General features: G+C 36.9%; 1 protein-coding gene across 1 annotated transcript; it reads left to right on the top strand.

The window, feature by feature from the left end:
• The first annotated feature begins 8400 nt into the window (after positions 1–8400).
• Positions 8401–17571, top strand: LOC105927505 (cell surface A33 antigen). The gene is made up of 7 exons (XM_012864258.3): positions 8401–8558; positions 8843–8997; positions 10639–10852; positions 12673–12837; positions 12939–13055; positions 14611–14734; positions 14849–17571. Exons 1-7 carry the CDS (start codon positions 8507–8509, stop codon positions 15483–15485), a joined length of 1464 nt encoding a protein of 487 aa, XP_012719712.2. The 5' UTR covers positions 8401–8506; the 3' UTR covers positions 15486–17571.
• The last annotated feature ends 114 nt before the right edge of the window (positions 17572–17685 follow it).

Genomic DNA, 17685 nt, shown 5'->3' on the forward strand with positions numbered 1-17685 from the left:
GTGTATAAGTATATGTAACAATGCATGTTTTACACATGCGCATATAATGCTAACAGTTGATGGAGGTTTATTTAGTGGAGGAAAAAATTAAATAAGGACAAAAAGGACACAGCTTTTTGTTGACTTGTGATTGTATTATTTTCTTGGGTAGGATTTAAAAAGTTTTACTTATTCCCACTCCTTTTTGATCTTCTATGTACATTATGTTGTGTGACAGATTTGTGTTAATTATTTATTTATATAAAAAAAAATTCTACTTAATTGTGCAGCAATATTTTACTGTATTAACTTTTGTTGTTTTGTTCTTGGTGCATGACATGCACCGAAACACACCAAACTAAACTAAAACTAAAAAACTAAATTGAACATAGATAAATTATTTAAATATATCACTCTGTGTGATGATTCAATACAATATGAGTTTTGCTTTACTGACGGGAAATTAATTAGCTCTTTGATCATATACAAATTCACTGAGATGCACCTGTACACTCTTTCACATTCTCTCTTTGTCCCAGACCGTTTTGTCCATAACTCATATCCATTGGGGGTCATTAAAAATCTTCAGAAATCAAATAAAATGTATTAGTAATTATGTGCATTACTGCAAAGGTCAAGGCATATGTTGTAATTTACTGCATAAAATGTAATCAATTTATTAATATTGTAAAACGCATACTAAAGCCCGATCTCTGTTGCGTGATGATGATGATGATGATGATGATGATGATGATGATGATGATGATGATGATGATGATGATGATGATGATGATGATGATGATGATGATAATGATGATGATGATGATGATGATAGGGAGGGATGTTTATTTCAGTTTCCACAGAAACTGCGATCTCTCTTGGGCCTGTTTCATGATCCTGGTGGTGTGCTTCTACCACATTGAGAACCACGTACTAAATTACAAGATATAAAACACTAGCCGTGTTTATCTACATTTCTGTCCTCAGAGAAAGCGTCTGACAGTGGTATTGCTGCCATTATCTTTGCATGACATCTCTGTTTTTCTTTTCCATTGAAAGTGTTTGCTGTTCACAAATCCTTTCTATTCTCTGAACCCCCTGCTAATTGGTGCAGATGGGAACTTATTCTCAGCCAAAGCTGGTTTCTGTTAAATGGAAAGGCTTCCTTTCCACAGTTGCTGTGTGCTTGAGCTCTGCATGGAGGGATTCCTGCAAAGTCAATGAGCAATCAGCTATGCTCTGTTAGCTGGCGTTGTGCAATTAAGTGAATCTAGTTGTGCTGTCCCATAAGTTGATTTTGACTGTAAGTAATTCACTCTGCATTATCACAATGGGGAAATTCGGGCACGACTTTGGCAAAGACACAGAGTTACAAACAATTGTTAGTCATGAAAAAAAATCTAATTTAATCTAAAGTTAGTCCTATAGAATATACTTTGATGTATCATATTAGTATAGATTGGATTATATTTACTAAATTAGCAAAAGATCAAATCTGTATCTATTTATTTATATACAGTATCTTTATAATTAGATATGATCTGAACCTTCTTCTTTTTTACCTGTAAAGTGTCTTGTGAAAAGATTTGTTGTGAATGGGCACTAGATAAATAAACTCACTTGAACAGGCAAACTGCTTTGTGTAGCAACCTTGAGTTCTTGTTTCATTGGGTTTTTAGCAATATTTGAATTGTTTAACCAGCAATTTGGGTCCACAAGACTCCCCTGCTGTTTTGCTTTGATCATTATAGTAAAACGCTAACCATTGGTCTAAATAATGGTTCAGATTACATCATATAGCTTTAATTGTATGAATGTTTGCAAAATAAATTTCCCTCTGTCTTATTTCTTTCAAAGTATACAAAGCACAAATCAGCTTCAGATTGCCACTTGTGTGGGTCCTCATGTTTGATGTCTTTCTATTGATTCAATACTTTTTATTGATCTTTTATGGGTGAGGCAAAAGTCAAACGATCAATATTTTAACATAACATCTTAGATATACTGTATATATATATATATATATATATATATATATATATATATATATATATATATATATATATATATATATATATATATATATATATCTGTTTGACCACAGAAAGACAATTTCACTTCTCCAATATGTAGGGATGTAAAGCCAAAATGGTTTTCTTGAAACTACCACCACTTCCTGTAAATTACCCATCAAGCTGAATTGCAACAGATCCCATTAGATTACATCACTTTTTTTCACTCACTCACTCACATGATACAGTTCATTGAACTTATATGTGTTCAGTTTAACATCTTTAACATCATTTCCATCACAGCTCACTGATATGTGAGCTTGCCATTCTACAAACTAAACCATCTAGCTATAAAACCCTTCAGTGGGAATACAAAAGAAGTTGGCCAATTTGTGCACCATTAATATGCTGTATGAGTCACAACAATGTTTTTGACTAAAATGCATGTCTCATGCTAGCATTACCCCAGTTGGTTAATTGATGATGCTCAAAGCTGGTCATAGACTCAGATAAAAGAAAAGTATGCCTGTAATGCAGAGATGGGGATCCCTGTGTTGAGCTTGAACACAGCTTGCAATCAAGTTTTAAAAAAATAATCAAGACTTGACCTGCACTTACCTCTAGAGACCTAAAACACAATTCAAACTCAAGGTTTAGGACTCAAGTCCAATAAAGCAGGGGTTCCCATAGTGGCAGGCAGGACTTTGCAAATAGCATATTTATGGCTTTAATTGAAGAAAATAATTTTTTATAAAGTACAACTTTATAAGATGCTCAACATTCCTAATTTTAACACAGTAGGAAGACTACACTGTTATTTTAAATTGGCACTGTCATGTTGGAGGTTGAAGGCTGAAAAGTTTGGCAACCACTGCAATAATTATTATTTGTCTCACTGTTTTGTCCTGGCACAAAGGCAACAACAAAAAGGGAGACACACCGTGACTAAAATCGATAAAAGATGACTTAATTCAAACTATTGTATAAATCAAAGTTCCTAATATGAGATGTGAAAGTCAGTGAAATCTGTGTATGGTGTGCATTAATGGAGAATATATGTGTAAGTGTTGTAGTATGCCAGCACAATAAACTAGAAAGCTAGAAGTGGCAGCACACCTGTAAGTAGAGAGATGTTAGCTTGTAGTCAAGCTTTAAATAACTGAAGACCTCACCAAGTCCCCGTGTATGCCATACAGCAATAATCAGTGTTATGAAACCCAGATAAATTCCTAAACCAACCACAAGGAGACCCTAAAGGGTTATTAACACTTATGCAATGAGAGCAGGGGGTGGGGATCACTAACCAACACCCTCCAGCTCTGACGGTTATGGACATATTCTAGGGTGTATTTGATTTACCTGGGATTTTTATGGACCACGGTTCTTTGTAATTACAATAACGAATAAACATGTTTCTCACAAAGACAACTTGGCATTAAATGACTTCAGGTAATTTCAGAACAGAATAAACTAAACATGCCTCTGCAGACTAGACGTGTTGCCACAGATCCCACCCACCCCGGCCAATGCACTTCCCCTCCAGTAAACGATTCAGAAACATGAAGTCAAGAACTTATAGATTTTAAAACAGCTTCTTTCCCAACGCTGTGAGGGCTATCAACCCCTGCTGAGTAGCAAATAAACCACCAGCCCACTTTGTACTATGTTACATCTTTACAAACATGCTGCTTGTTCTTCTGGTTCTTGATCTGATTGAGACTTATTTACACTCTCTCTCACATACTAATGTCTATTTGCATACCTCTAGCTTCTCAGGGTGCATTGTTAGGACATCCATGAAAACTGCACAGTTCTTTAACTTGAAGATTTTATTTTTTTGTTAATGACTATTTGTACACTTTTTAAAGGTTCATAGTGCAAGTTTTGAAGTTATGGTAAATACTACATATTTTGTTTCACATACATGTTCTTACAATTGTCTGACAAGTGAAATTAGTTTTCCTCTATTTATCGTGGTTGCCTCCTTAGGCTCCATTAGTCAATTCATGAGAGAGGGATTCAGGGCAAATTTTATTTATACTTTAAGTAATTTTATATCCAGCGCCTGTATACTTTTACTTAAGTAAAAAGGTTTGAGTTGATACTTCTACGTCTACAGAAGTATTTTTAAACCTTAGTATCTATGCTTCTACTTGAGTAATAGATGTGAATACTTTTGACACCTCTTCTCAGAAGACATTATGCCTCTAAACAAAGACCTGTGCAGTCGCAGCAGATGTTTTTCCTCTTCTCCCATGCACAACACTGGTGTCATTTCAAGTTGTCGCCAGACGGGACAGACATCTGCAAAAAATCCTGGAACTTACAATATGCTCCTTTAACTAGTCAGGGTGTGTATGTCTAATACATTCATGCAGTTTTTCAGTAATTTACATTACTTTGTAAACTCGCCTGTCTTTTTTGACTTGTTTTTTAAATCTTTTAAGATGCTGATGACTATTTGCACCCTTTTGAGCTTCTCAGGAGGTGTTGTCGTTGCATTCAAGTTGAACATCATGTATTTTTTGCTGTCTGTGTGTTATGTGTGAATTCGGAGCCGTCGTCTCACCAAAATTTCATTATGGTTACATAATGAAAATGAAGATTCTTGATTCTTGATATCCTGCAATGGACTGGCGATCTGTCCAGGGTGTACCCCGCCTCTCGCCCATTGCCAGCTTAAGATAGGCACCAGGATCCCTCGTGACCTCAATAGGGATAAGCGTGTTAGACAATGGATGCATGGATGGATTCTTGACATCTTATTGGTGCTGATCATTTAGACACTTATCTGTATTGTACATTTGCAGTTTTGGCCATTTTGTTACATGTGGAAAGTTTTGGGCCTATTTTTTGTAGATTTACCTACCTCACAAGTGGGTCAACGAAACAATGTGAATTACCATGAATTTTAGCGTTCATATGATCATTTTTATTCATATCTCATGAAAATTCTTCACTACCAAGGAATCAAAACTGACACAAAATAGTTTCATTCAGTGGTGCAGTAAATTTTTACTTGGAACGTAGAATTAAAAAACAACAACAATGCAAATATTATTTTCCTTTACCTGTGTAACAATACACTCAACAATAAAATGAAAGTGAAATTGAATTAAATGAAAAGGGATATGTAAATCAATTTACATCCATTGACATCAAATGTCCTTATTAAAAGAAAGGATCACAATTCCCACAGCATTTTTTAGTTCTCTTTTCTTGGTCATGTAAAAACTTTGAAATTCTTCTCAGCAACAAGGACCAAAATATGGGTCACTCTTTCTTTGACAGGTGTCCAAGTTTAGCGAATGTGTGCAAAAGTTGGCTTTTGAGTAAAAGTCATTGAATGTTTGTACGCTTATAAACTTTGAAACTAAGATTAGATAAAGAAAACATGGTTAGTAAAAGACAGTTTGTTTTGCACCAAAGTGTTTATCATTTCAAGAAAATGTATATCTGTCAATGAGAATCTCACCCTAAAAAAATCTCTACCTGCTTCAACCACCTGTGTTGGCCTCTCACGTTTCTGCCATTCTTGAATTACAGCTGGGGCCCACCAATGTTTACTTCAAGGGCAAAGAATGGCCAACAGAGCACCGTTTGGACACCCCTGGTCCGGGTACGTGTATACAGTATTTGTATTAGTAGGAAATGGTTTGTTTTAGGGTGCTAAATAGAAGAAAGAAGGGATGAAATTGCAACACATGGGGCTCAAATTGGTGCAGGGGTGAATAGAATAGAAAGATAATATATTGTCCCACTGTGGGGAAATTCAGGTGTACCAACAACAGAGCAAATTTACAACATAAAGAAAAAAATACTGCACAGTTCGCGTATGCATATTTATGCATGAAAAACACTAACAGAATGGGATGAAAAGTTGGTGCAAAAACAGAGTTGATGTAAACAACTATAGAGTTTGTTGACAGCAGTGATGGTTATGAAGTCTAACAGCTGCTCGGAGGAAGGATCAGCGATAACGCTCCTTTGTGCATTCAGGATGCAGCAGTTTGTCACTGAAGGAGCTCTCCAGTTCTGAAACACCGTGTTGCTTTCACTATTCAACATTTGTGTGTGTGTGTGTGTGTGTGTGTGTATGTGTTTGTTTGTTTGTTTGTTTGTTTGTTTGTTTGTTTGTTTGTTTTGCTAAAGCCCTAGCAAATAAATGGATGTTACATCTTATTCTCTTGCTGATGAACCTGCATTATTACAAATACATTTCTGCTCCTCAAGGTAAAACCACTTCCTATGAGAAAGATGCATGTTGCTGTTGAATGATTACACAAGAGTTACTTGTGAAGGGACAGGCTTAACCGCATATAAATGGTAAATGGGCTGTACTAGTCATACCAATCCCTGAAAGTACTTTTAGAATCAGCCATCCAAAATTGTCTAATGGTGATGTAAATACATTGTTTGTGTGATTGGACTCGAATGCAAGTCAGTTCATTTCAGTTTGTTAACGAAGCAGGTATCAAAAGCAGGTAATCACCCAACAAGGCAAATTTTACTGAAAAGAGGTTTATCAAGGCAGAATTTGATGCAGATATTAATCATTTAGAAGTACATGATAACCATATGGAAAGGGCAAGAGGCCAAAACCTGGTAACTATTTGTCCACCTAGTGGAAATAATACAATGTGACACTAGAGAGATTTTTAGAAGGAGAATATACAACCTGACAGGAGAGAGCTGAAGTCTGTGAGCTAACCAGCAGCATCCAAACATTGATTTAGTGACTTCAGTAGACACAAGAAGTGGATGAGTAGACTAAAATTAAACAAACATGAAAAAGCATGATTTATTTACAGCCATTTGTTTTAACTTACAAATAACAGCAAATTGTAACTGAGAATTTCATATTCTATGTATTTTCTTCCTTTTCATGTTTTGCATTACCGCATTCTTAAACAGGTTGGAGCTTGGCAGCATCCATCTATCCATTGTTTATACCCGCTATCCTTGCAGGATCGCAGCAGGGACTGGTGCCTGTCTCCAGTGGTCATCAGGCGAGAAGCGGCCTACAAACTGAACAGGACGCCAGTAGCTTGGTCTATCACTGTACATCACTGCTCATTCCCAGACTGTAAGAAACCGTTTTTGTTGTTTTGGATTCAGAGTTTCAGATTTATTTCTATACATGGGTCAGAAATTTAAACATGGAGATGACAGCTGGCCTTCAAACCTGAATCCGTCACACCAATGCTGTTAAGAGGAATGAGGCCAAAAACGTTTACCCCAAAGTTTAACCGCATAGAAAAGCAACGGATATGTGTCTTAGTTTACAGTGTATGTACATTTTGGGGTTTATTTTTCTGACCTAATCAATTAATTAGATTGCCGAAAAATTCCTTTATTTCCATAACTCAGTTCACTAACTAAAACACATAATAGGGTAATTAAACGCAGGCCGATGTTTGTGAGCACTTATAATTGATAATTATGATGATTTTTCACTTGCAGCTGACGAAAACACAGTTAGGATCATAATATCACATCAGACCTATAATTAAAAGCTCGTTTTAACACAGGAATGTGGGCTGAGTTAAAAGAATGTTTAATACTTATAATATTAAAGGTTGTTATTTTCACAAAGTGCTTTTGATTTAACAAACAAGCCACATCAGAATGCATATCCTTATTTATTGAACATGACTGTATGTCTCTCCTTTTTGATCTTTGTAACAAGTTTAGAAAAAAAAGGAGGGGGGGGGGACACAGGAAGTCAAGGTTTTAGAGGAAGTCGTGTTTCTTCCCATCGGTTTTTACATTAATGAGCTTTATACCCTGGTTGTTACACAGCAATGGATTTCATTCATTTGAATATGATTCTGGTTGCACTATTGCCAGTGCAATGGTGCTGCCTGCAGGTCGAAGCGAACACGACACCTGCTGGCCAAAAATACTAAACATAGATAGCTTTCTAGGAAAAGCATGGTCTGTCTACCAATCTGTTCATCCATCGCAACCCTATAAGAAAACCTGTCAGATTTAAGTAAAATAATTAAATGTGACTGATGCTTATCTATTTTTACAAACAGGAAGGACATTTTTAATCTTAAGATGCGTAATGGTGATAGAGACAGGCCTAAAACGTGCAACTATGACTGCAGTGAATGGTGATTCAGCTAAGTATTTACTAAATGGGGCAGATCACAAATGCAGGCAACACTTTTCAGAGCCTCGTGTTTATTACCGTGTACATCTTTTTTCCTTCGACTTCACTATGATGTGCAACTTCATGTCTAAATAGATCCGTCTATGTTTTGTGGCGTTTTGATATATCCCCTTTTCTTATCTTTACAAGTTCAAATGCAAACACAAACTGGCTGGTGATTGGACGTCTGTTGACACGTGACACGTATTGATAACCTATTACCTGGAAGAGTCAACTTCTCCACACCTTGGAGTCCTGGGAGTTCACCGTGAAGGTTAGGCAGGCTCCTGTTCCTCGACGAAGAGCATCAGTCTCCAGTTTCGTCCGTCGGTCAAGGATTTAATCGGCATATTAGAAAATGACAACAAGAAGGCATTTCGGATGGCGAAGGCTGATTCTAATATTCGCAGGTGGGTTTTATGTTTGTATTCTTTTCCCTCTTCTTTTGTCTTTTTCTAAACAGCCCCTGCCACACCTTTATGGTAGTTTCACTGTTGTTAATCATTAATGCATTTCATTGCTGCTCAAAGTGAAACATGATAATGTTATACCAGAAAGAGACCAGCAAGTTAAAACAGTATTTCACATGAAACTGCAAGATTTCTGTGCCCCTAACTTTCATATCAGACGATACAGTCGCTGACCTGGAGGGATGTTGCTTCTGTGTCATCGTGCGTCTACTTTTGTGTTCTAGTTTTCCCCTGCTGTTGGAGCGTGCAAGTGTCTATCCAAGAAAAGGAATACAAGGTGACGAAAGGAGAGGATGTGACGCTCACATGTTCCTTCGTCCCTGCTAGGCCTATTCAGAACAACTTCATACTTGCATGGGATGTTGTTGGTGCTCCATCGGTAAGATGTAGAAAATAGGCCCATGTGCGATGTGTAGGTGTAAAATGCAAAGCAATGATGCTTTCTGGGCTGTGCCTGATATAAAAAAAAATAAAAAATAAACTTTGTAGAAGTTCTGTAGAAAACTCTGACCACAGTCTCTTTGAAACATGTTTAAAAAACCCTTAAAGTTTTTGTCACTTTGGAACTGTAAACCTAAATGTGTTTTATTGTGATTTTCTCTGACGAACGCAAAGAAGTGAATACTTTAGAAGTTAAAGGAAAATAACACATAGTTGTTGTTTTTTTTTTTGTTTGTTTTTTTTGCGGTGACCATTTGTAATGAAACCCATTACTGTGATACAGATCAGAGGTAAAAATGTGGGGAAGTTTAAAGCAGGGTTAGGTTGTAAAACGATATCTCAAGCTTTGAGCGTCTTTTACAGTGCTATTCAATCCCTCATCCAAAAATGGAAATCGTATTTCACAACTGCAAACCTTCCAAGACATGTCTGACCGCCAAAACTGGCAGGCCAACGAGCTTCAATCAGATAAGTCCATGGTAGCTCTGGAGGAGCTGCAGAGATCCATGTCTCGGGTGGAAGAATCAATTCTTTAAATCCATTAGAGGCTGCAGAAGACTTTAGACTTGAGTGGTGCACCTCCCAGCATGACAATATTCAGCTAGTCCTACAGTGAAATAGTTTAGATCAACATGTGTTCATGTGTTAGAGTGGCCCAGACAAAGTCCAGACCTAAATCCTATTAAGAATCTTGGGAAAGCCTTAAAAAAAAAACTATTTTTTCACCAACGGTATTCATCAAATCGGACTGAGATTAAATTATTTCACAAAGATCACCTGGTAACCCTGAAAGGTGGAACAGACATACTAAAAAAGATTTGCAGCTGTAAATGCAGCAAACAGGCTGGAACCAAAGAGCTGAACACAAACTATGCATCCATTGCCTTCCACTCTACTGTTATGTGCCACTTGGTCTCAGTCTAACACATGAAATCCAATAAAATTCATTTAATTTTGTGATTGCAATGATAAGAAATGAAAAGGTCTTGTTCAACTGTTTAATCAATTCTGCAATTGATATACTCATGATGTAAATTACCATATGCCCATTTGAAAATGGTACTAATATAATAAACTCTTACCTTGATCCATTTTAAACTGGATTTTAGCAAACTTTCAGGAATTAGTGTCTGTGCAATAAAAGAAACCTAATCCGCGCTTTTATGGAACGCTCCTGAAGAGCTTCTTATAACGGCAGTGACCTTTGTCCAGCGGATGATGAATGGGCGAATGAGTCAGAACTGCCCTGTGCAAAAACACTCACCACTGCTTAAATGAGTCAGAGAAAGAAAATTCCCCCTCAAATTTTAATGCAACACAATTAAACACTTTTTTTCTAGTATTTTGTAAATTGATTGAGATAAAAAGCCCTTTAAATGTTATAACCAGCAGCAAGTTTGCCAGTAGAAATTATGCATTGTTAAAAGATATTAATTAAATATTAAATCATATTAAATATAAGATTAAATATTAGTAATAATTTAACAGATATCTTTATGCCACATCTGTAATGTCAGTATGGCTTGTAAGCGACATATGGATTTTCCAATACTTTAAAATCTGCCCTTCCCTTCTCCAGAAAGCTGTGGCCTCCTTCTTTTTGAACAGTCCTGTTGACATTGCTCCGTCTTATGAAGGAAGAGCCTCCCTGGAGGTTGACATTGCAAGGGGAACAGGGACGCTGCACTTAAAAGCGTTGACCATGGAAGACAGCCGCCATTATCAGTGCAGCGTCAGAATCCCCGGAGATGATGAAGGAACACCAATTGCCTCTACTTCTGTTCTAGTCCTAGGTGAGAACACAGTGTTGACCTTTAGGTGCGTAATTCTTTTGTCTGTGTGATCCAGCCATCCATCCACATATCCATCCATCCACATATCCATCCATCCACATATCCATCCATCCATCCATCCATCCATCCATCCATCCATCCACATATCCATCCATCCACATATCCATCCATCCATCCATCCATCCATCCATCCATCCATCCATCCATCCATCCACATCTGAACACACACACACACACACACATAAATACATCCATACATACAAATCCTGAGGGAAGTTCTCCAGCAGTGCAATTTCCACGCAGAAGGACCCCGGGTCAGGATTTGAACGGCAACTTGCTCTTTCACACACTGCATGGGTGTCACAGGTCTTAATGCAAGTGTTAGTTTGTTTAATTGTTACATTTTAAACCTAATGTAGCAACTTTATTCCCACCAGACTTTTTCACATGTCTCTGCTCAGTTCAACTTTTCAACTTGAATCTAAACATGGGTGAAAGTCTCTCTTTTTTTTCCACTTAAACTGATTTCAAACAATTAGAGTTAGAGTGCGTAAACATTTGCTATAACATGCTTTTACATAGTATATTATCTAAAGAGTCCATAAATATATAAATATTGACAAATATGTAAAAAATAAACATTAAGTTTAAACTCCTAAACTCAATTGAAGAAGTGGTTATAAAGGTGTGTGGACCCATTCTAAATGGCTGAGGTGACAATGTTAGCCTTTTATGTTAATTTTTATTGGTAAGACTTTAAGGGGAAACGAATATTTCTGCTACAGTAAATAAAAGATCAGCTAATTTCCAAGAGCATTGAGTTGATAAATCAATAATATACTATTGATATTATACATTGGTTGGCACTGTGCTCAGTGTTCATGGGTTTGTGTTTTATCCTTGTTTTTTTTTTTTTTTGTTTGCTCTGCTGTGATCTGTCATTTTCTCTAGATGTCATCAGTCAACCGTATTTTGACTTCAGATTTACGCTCACCCTCTGCTGTCTCTACCTGACTGCGGTATCATCACTCCTGTCTTTAAAGTGGAAGTAAAATAACACATTGTTCTCAAAATTAGCAGCATTACGCACTGGGGGATGGTTTTCTTCACCAGGGAGACAGAGCAGAGTTGATGGGGAGGCTGGATGCAGTGAAATACCGTCTAGTCCTGGAGAAAACCCTGTTACAAGCTGCAAAATCCTTAAGACATAGGTGGAGGTTTACCTTCCAAAAGAGCAACGGCCCTAAATTTATAGGCAGATCTACAATGGAGTGGTTTTGGTCAAAGCATGTTCATGGTGGAGACAAAGCTTGCTAATATATTTGTTGTTGTAAAACTTGGTTAAACAAACCATGAAACCAAGGGTCTTAATATGCATGCAAGCCACACTTTTTTTGTTGTAATATAATGTTGAAAACCATGTGTCAGTACAACTATGCATTATGTTGTGTGGTCTATTTTATTTTTTGAAAAACTTACTGAAGTTTGTGATTGTTAAATGACAGACAGGTCAGGGGTCTAAATATTTGTAGAAGGGACTAAGAAAAGTTATTTGATGTGTCAAGATACCCTAAGATGTTAAATCTTTCCTGTTTTCCTGTCTAAAGTTGTAATACAACTGCAACATGCCATATAAAATGATGTAAGGAACATGTAATCTAAACTCTTTTGTTTGACACCAGAATAATGGGGATTTGGGGTTTTATCTCCACATGACACAATAACTGTATTTATGCCAGTGATGGAAAATCTGTTATGCTATATTTCAGCACATGTTTGAATCCAATATATTATTATTATTTTTTTTTTTTGTATTTCAGAGCCTCCCTCTAAACCAGTCTGCACGCTTCAGGGACAAGCAGAGTATTTCAACGATGTCACACTCACATGCAAATCTGAGGAGGGTTCCCCAGCTCCGGTCTATCAGTGGACGAGTTACAGCGTTGAAAACATTCCCAGACAATTTCCACCAAAGACCACGCAGAGTACGTATTTATATCAACCATGACTTAAAGAAGCACTACTATCATCCCTGCTGATGTGTACATTGTTGTCCCTATTCTATTTTGTGTGTGTGTATTTGCAGAGGATGGAGTTTTGTCTCTCTTCAATATTACGAGGGAGACGTCTGGATTCTTCATTTGCATTTCAAAAAATGACATCGGTTCAGCAAACTGCAACTTTACCTTAGCCGTGGTGCCTGGTAAGTATTTCAACATGTATAAATCCAACAACTTGTGTAAATACTCTGATATTCTGTCTGATTGTTCCTTCCGTGATTGTTTCTTAGCATTTCTCAAAGGGATGAGGACAAACTAGTGAAGTGGACAAACATAAAAACCCAATAAAACACAACAGTTTTCTTTTTAGCTTCCTGGTTTATTCTGCTTTGGCAAAGTGTTGTGTTCTTTACTTTTTAATTTGTTTAGGCAGAAAAAGCCCCACAAAAACATGGATCTGACAATTAAAATTATTGGTTTTATTAACACATATGAAACTATTTGGTTAGATTTAGGAGTTTAATAAAGGAAGCCGTTAAGGGCTCAGAAAAAAAATATTATGACAGCTATTGAGGCAGAAATCTAATCTTACCAGATGACTCTTTTTATTTATGTAGCAAGAGCCTGAAAACACGACAGCATTTTATAGGTGTAAAAAATTACCCTCAAATTTGATTTCAATCTTAACCTGCGCTGCAGTGTCTGGAGAGAGGTAGAAATCCTCTTAAGAATTCTTGAATCTTAAAGCATCTAAAAAAGCACCAACAGTTGAAGTCTTGTGACCTGTGTGGTCCTGAAAGATAAGTACAAAATTTTCAACTTGTATTTAAAACTGGATGAGGATAAAAGTTGATATAGAACATCGGACTGTGGTGTTCCCACTGTGCTTTTGCCTGTAGCATGAACAAAACCATTCAGTTCAATGCAGTTTACATATATGTAAGGCCAATTTAAAACACATGTCATCTCGAATGCACTTCACAAAGCCAGAAAGAAGAAAACTGAACAAAGCAACCACTGTATGTCCGTCACCAAAAACACATTGATTTTCCTTTCTGGAAACTTCAAGGATTTGCTGTGAAACCGGCATTGATGCTCTACCTAAAATCGCTGTTTATTTATAATCCCTGTTTAAATCCATTTAACACTGTAATTATTCACATGTTGCATTACACTAAAGATAAAAGAGCAAAATTTCATTTATCAGACAAAATCCTTTGTTAGCTTAATAGTATATTAGTATACCAATATTAAGTCAAAATTATATATAATAATTGTAAAGACCTATTACCTTTTAGGGTTATATTAGTATTTTTTAATAACCTAAAAAAATGCTTGGTAAAACATTGACTCTAGCTCATTTTATTACCAACAGAATGTGGTAAATGTTAAAATTTGGGTTATAGGTTACAAAAGCATTTTAAAATTTGACTTGTTTGGTCTATTGATCCATCAATATGAAATAAAATGTTCATTAAAGTAGAATTGAAAATAGCTAATAAATACAGATCTTGAATGTCTAGCTTTTTCACATAATTTTTTCACAACAATAAACTTGCTGACCAATATAAATCCAGGGTATAATTTCATACCATTACACGCTCAATGAACTTTATATTACTTTAATCATTGTTATCACCGGCTTATTTAAATTGCATGATATAGTTTCTCTTATTACTGTATCCATTTGTCTTTTTTGTCAAAATAGTTCAACACAAGATTCCCTTGTAACGTGTCTTTTTTGTTTTTTACCCCCAGCAAGTATGAGTCTTGGGTCTACTGGAATTATAATTGGAGCGGTTGCTGCTGGTCTTCTGGTTCTAGGGATTCTCATTTTCTGTTGCTGCAGAAGAAAGAGCAAAAAGGAGGCGTATGATGAGGGGTATGTAATGTTTGTTCTAATTAACCAATATCAACAACTGTGTAACTTTTGTTGTGTGTGTTTAAGTCATGTACTCGTTAAGATGTTCCTTTTTGTTTCTTGTCTGTGTTTTAGTTCCCATGGAGATAAGGTGTTTTATGACAAAGACGGTTCTGAAGTGGGTGAGCCATACTTGGACGACAAGTCAAACACTGAAAAAAAGCCACCCAGTCAGTATGAAGACAACAATATTGCTCCTCAAAGCAAAGACACCTTAGGAGGAGTGGGAAAGAAGTTTGATGACGACCAGCACAGTTATAATAGTGGTAGAGAGAGGCGTGATGGAAAGGGCAGTGATACAGAGTCCCAGCCTTACCACGGAGACCGGAAGGATTACTATCGTGGAAGCCGGGATCACCTGGACAATCAACGTGATCGCTACGGAAGTCGGGATCATCTCGATGACCAACCTGTTCGCTATGGAAGTCGGGATCGTCTCGATGATCAACGTGTTCACTACGGAAGTCGGGATCATCTCGAAGATCAACGTGTTCACTACGGAAGTCGGGATCGTCTCGATGATCAACGCGATCGCTCCTACGGAAGTCGGGATCGTCTCGATGAACGCAGAGATCGCAATGGCAGTAGAGATCGGCTCGACGATCAACGTGTTCGTTATGGAAGTCGAGATCGCCTTGATGATCACCGTGATCAGTACGGCGTTGCCGAAGACATATATCGAGGTAGCCGCGATCGCATCGATTATAGTTAGGATCAATGCAGAAATATGTGTTGACTAACAGAATACTATTCAAAAAAAAATCTTTCTGTCATTCTCTGAGGTTTGTGGCAAAGACAAGGCCTCAGCTAACTGGGTACCTTAGCAAATTTATTTTACTTTTCTTCAAAACTAAATATGCTTCAAACAAACAATATAAGTAAAAAGGTTTCTGGCCTCACAGCCCTACTGCCAACATTTCATTCATTTATAGACCTCGTATGATACCTGTTGATGTCATTTTTTTATTTAAACCAGTGTTGAAGAATACCAGGCTGCATTGTTGGTAGCCCTGTTGCCTTGCAGCAAGAAGGTCCTGAGTTGGAGTATTTCTGCGTGGAGTTTGCATGTTCTCCATGTACATGTGCAGGTTCTCTTTGGGTACTCCAGCTTTCTCCCACTGCCCAAAAACACGGCCTTTAGGTTAATTGGCCTAACATAAATTGCCCCTCGGAGTGAGTATTTGTGTGCATGGTTGTTTATCTTGTGTGTCTCTGAGTTGCCCTGTAATGGACCCCACCTCTCCCCGAACCTGTGTGAACATGTGGATATAAAGATGGTTGGATGTACAAGACTGGAACGTGAGGGGTATTGATGTAAATTTTTCTTCTGTTTTAGTAAAATGTTGTGACGGGTTCTCTCCAAACAACAAACACCCATTGACTTTTGTTATGGCTATTCCAGGTCATCCATGCTCTTTATTTAGCATTTACCCCTTTTGGCCACTTTTCCAATCGCCAGGGTGATGCTTTGAGAATGTAACTTTATTTAGACTGGTTTTAGTATTTCCCAATTAAGACTAAACAATACCCTGACAATCCCAGCAACATCAATTGACATCTCTGTGTACATGTATCACATGTGTCATACTCTCAGTCACATTTAAATGAATGGAAATTATATTTTCTGTAGGTCTTGTATGTAGTTTTTCAATGGGATTTTCTTGGTGGGCTATTGCTCTAATGTCAGCAGAAATCTGAAGGCTTTGGGTCAAAACTGAATGGTCCTCAAAACTGTTAATGATTTATTCCACATTGACAAAAAAACTTCAGTTCCATTGGAAGAAAGGTGACCCCAAAGCATTATCCTGAGTACTTTTGCTCTTTCGGGTGATATTCTGCATTATTTTTGTTTGTTTTTTGTTTTTGTGTTCTGCCAAACATAGCTTATGAAGCTGTGGCAAAATGTATCAGATCGTAACACATTCAAACACAAGCTTCTGGGAGATTTTAGCCAGGCCTTAATGTATTCATTGGGTGAAAAGAATTCAGTTTGGCAAAAATTCTTTTAAGTCCAGACACATGGAGAATGCAGAAGATCATTGTCACGTGTAGAACACCAATCAGTACTACTTGGATGTTCCTGCAGTTTCTTCAGTATTACTGTTGACTTCTTTGCATCTTCATTGATCAGTCTCTGTTTTTTTTTTTTTTTTCATCAGTTTTGGAGAAATGTCCACTGTTGTTCCATATTTCCTCCAGTAGTTGATTAAAACATTCGCTGTACCACATCTGATGTGTTGGAAGCAGGAATCAGACACATTTAAGGATAGAAAAAAGAAAAAGTGATGGCTTGGTCAATGAATCTACAAAACTTGAGGTATTGTGAGGTGTAGCTACCGGTCAGAATCTACCAAGAGAAAAACAGAGTGGGGAGCATCTGCAGCTCAACATTTTGAAGACTGGTTCTTTTTTTTTTTTTTAAAGTGTCAGGACACACAGAGTGAATTGCAATTTGTTGCTTATGGGACTGCAAAGAAACAAAGGTATGATGTATGATTATTTCAAAATGCTAATGCTTGTAGGGAGTATACTTGATGTGTTCGCTGTTTTAGAATACGTTTTTATGCAAAGATTTTAGATCTGACTAGTGTTAAGAGTCAAAGACAAATAGAAAATATAGAAACTATAAATCCATTAACCTACACTGTAATAAAATACACTTTTATAATTTTCTTTCCTCATCGAGAAAATTAAAAGAATTTGTTAAGGCCTTGTTTGGATAAATGTGTATGGCAGACATAAATAATCACATAATGTTTAATCCTATTTTGTACGTTTTAATAAAATGTGAGATTAACCATTGTCTGATGCATGTAATTCTGTATGCACTACATATTTTCCCGCAGATTATGCCTTTCACACAACAACAATAATCAACAAAGAAGTCAAAAAGTTAATTTTGTTGTTTGATC

Source organism: Fundulus heteroclitus, chromosome 7 (genome assembly GCF_011125445.2).
Source record: "Fundulus heteroclitus isolate FHET01 chromosome 7, MU-UCD_Fhet_4.1, whole genome shotgun sequence".
In the NCBI taxonomy this organism is placed as follows: Eukaryota; Metazoa; Chordata; class Actinopteri; order Cyprinodontiformes; family Fundulidae; genus Fundulus; species Fundulus heteroclitus.

Coding starts and splice junctions, on each gene's coding strand:
- LOC105927505 (XM_012864258.3), top strand. CDS start 8,507: ATGACAACAAGAAGGCATTTCGGATGGCGAAGGCTGATTCTAATATTC. Junction 8,559..8,842: donor GCTGATTCTAATATTCGCAG/GTGGGTTTTATG, acceptor TTTGTGTTCTAG/TTTTCCCCTGCTGTTGGAGC. Junction 12,838..12,938: donor TCCACCAAAGACCACGCAGA/GTACGTATTTAT, acceptor GTGTATTTGCAG/AGGATGGAGTTTTGTCTCTC.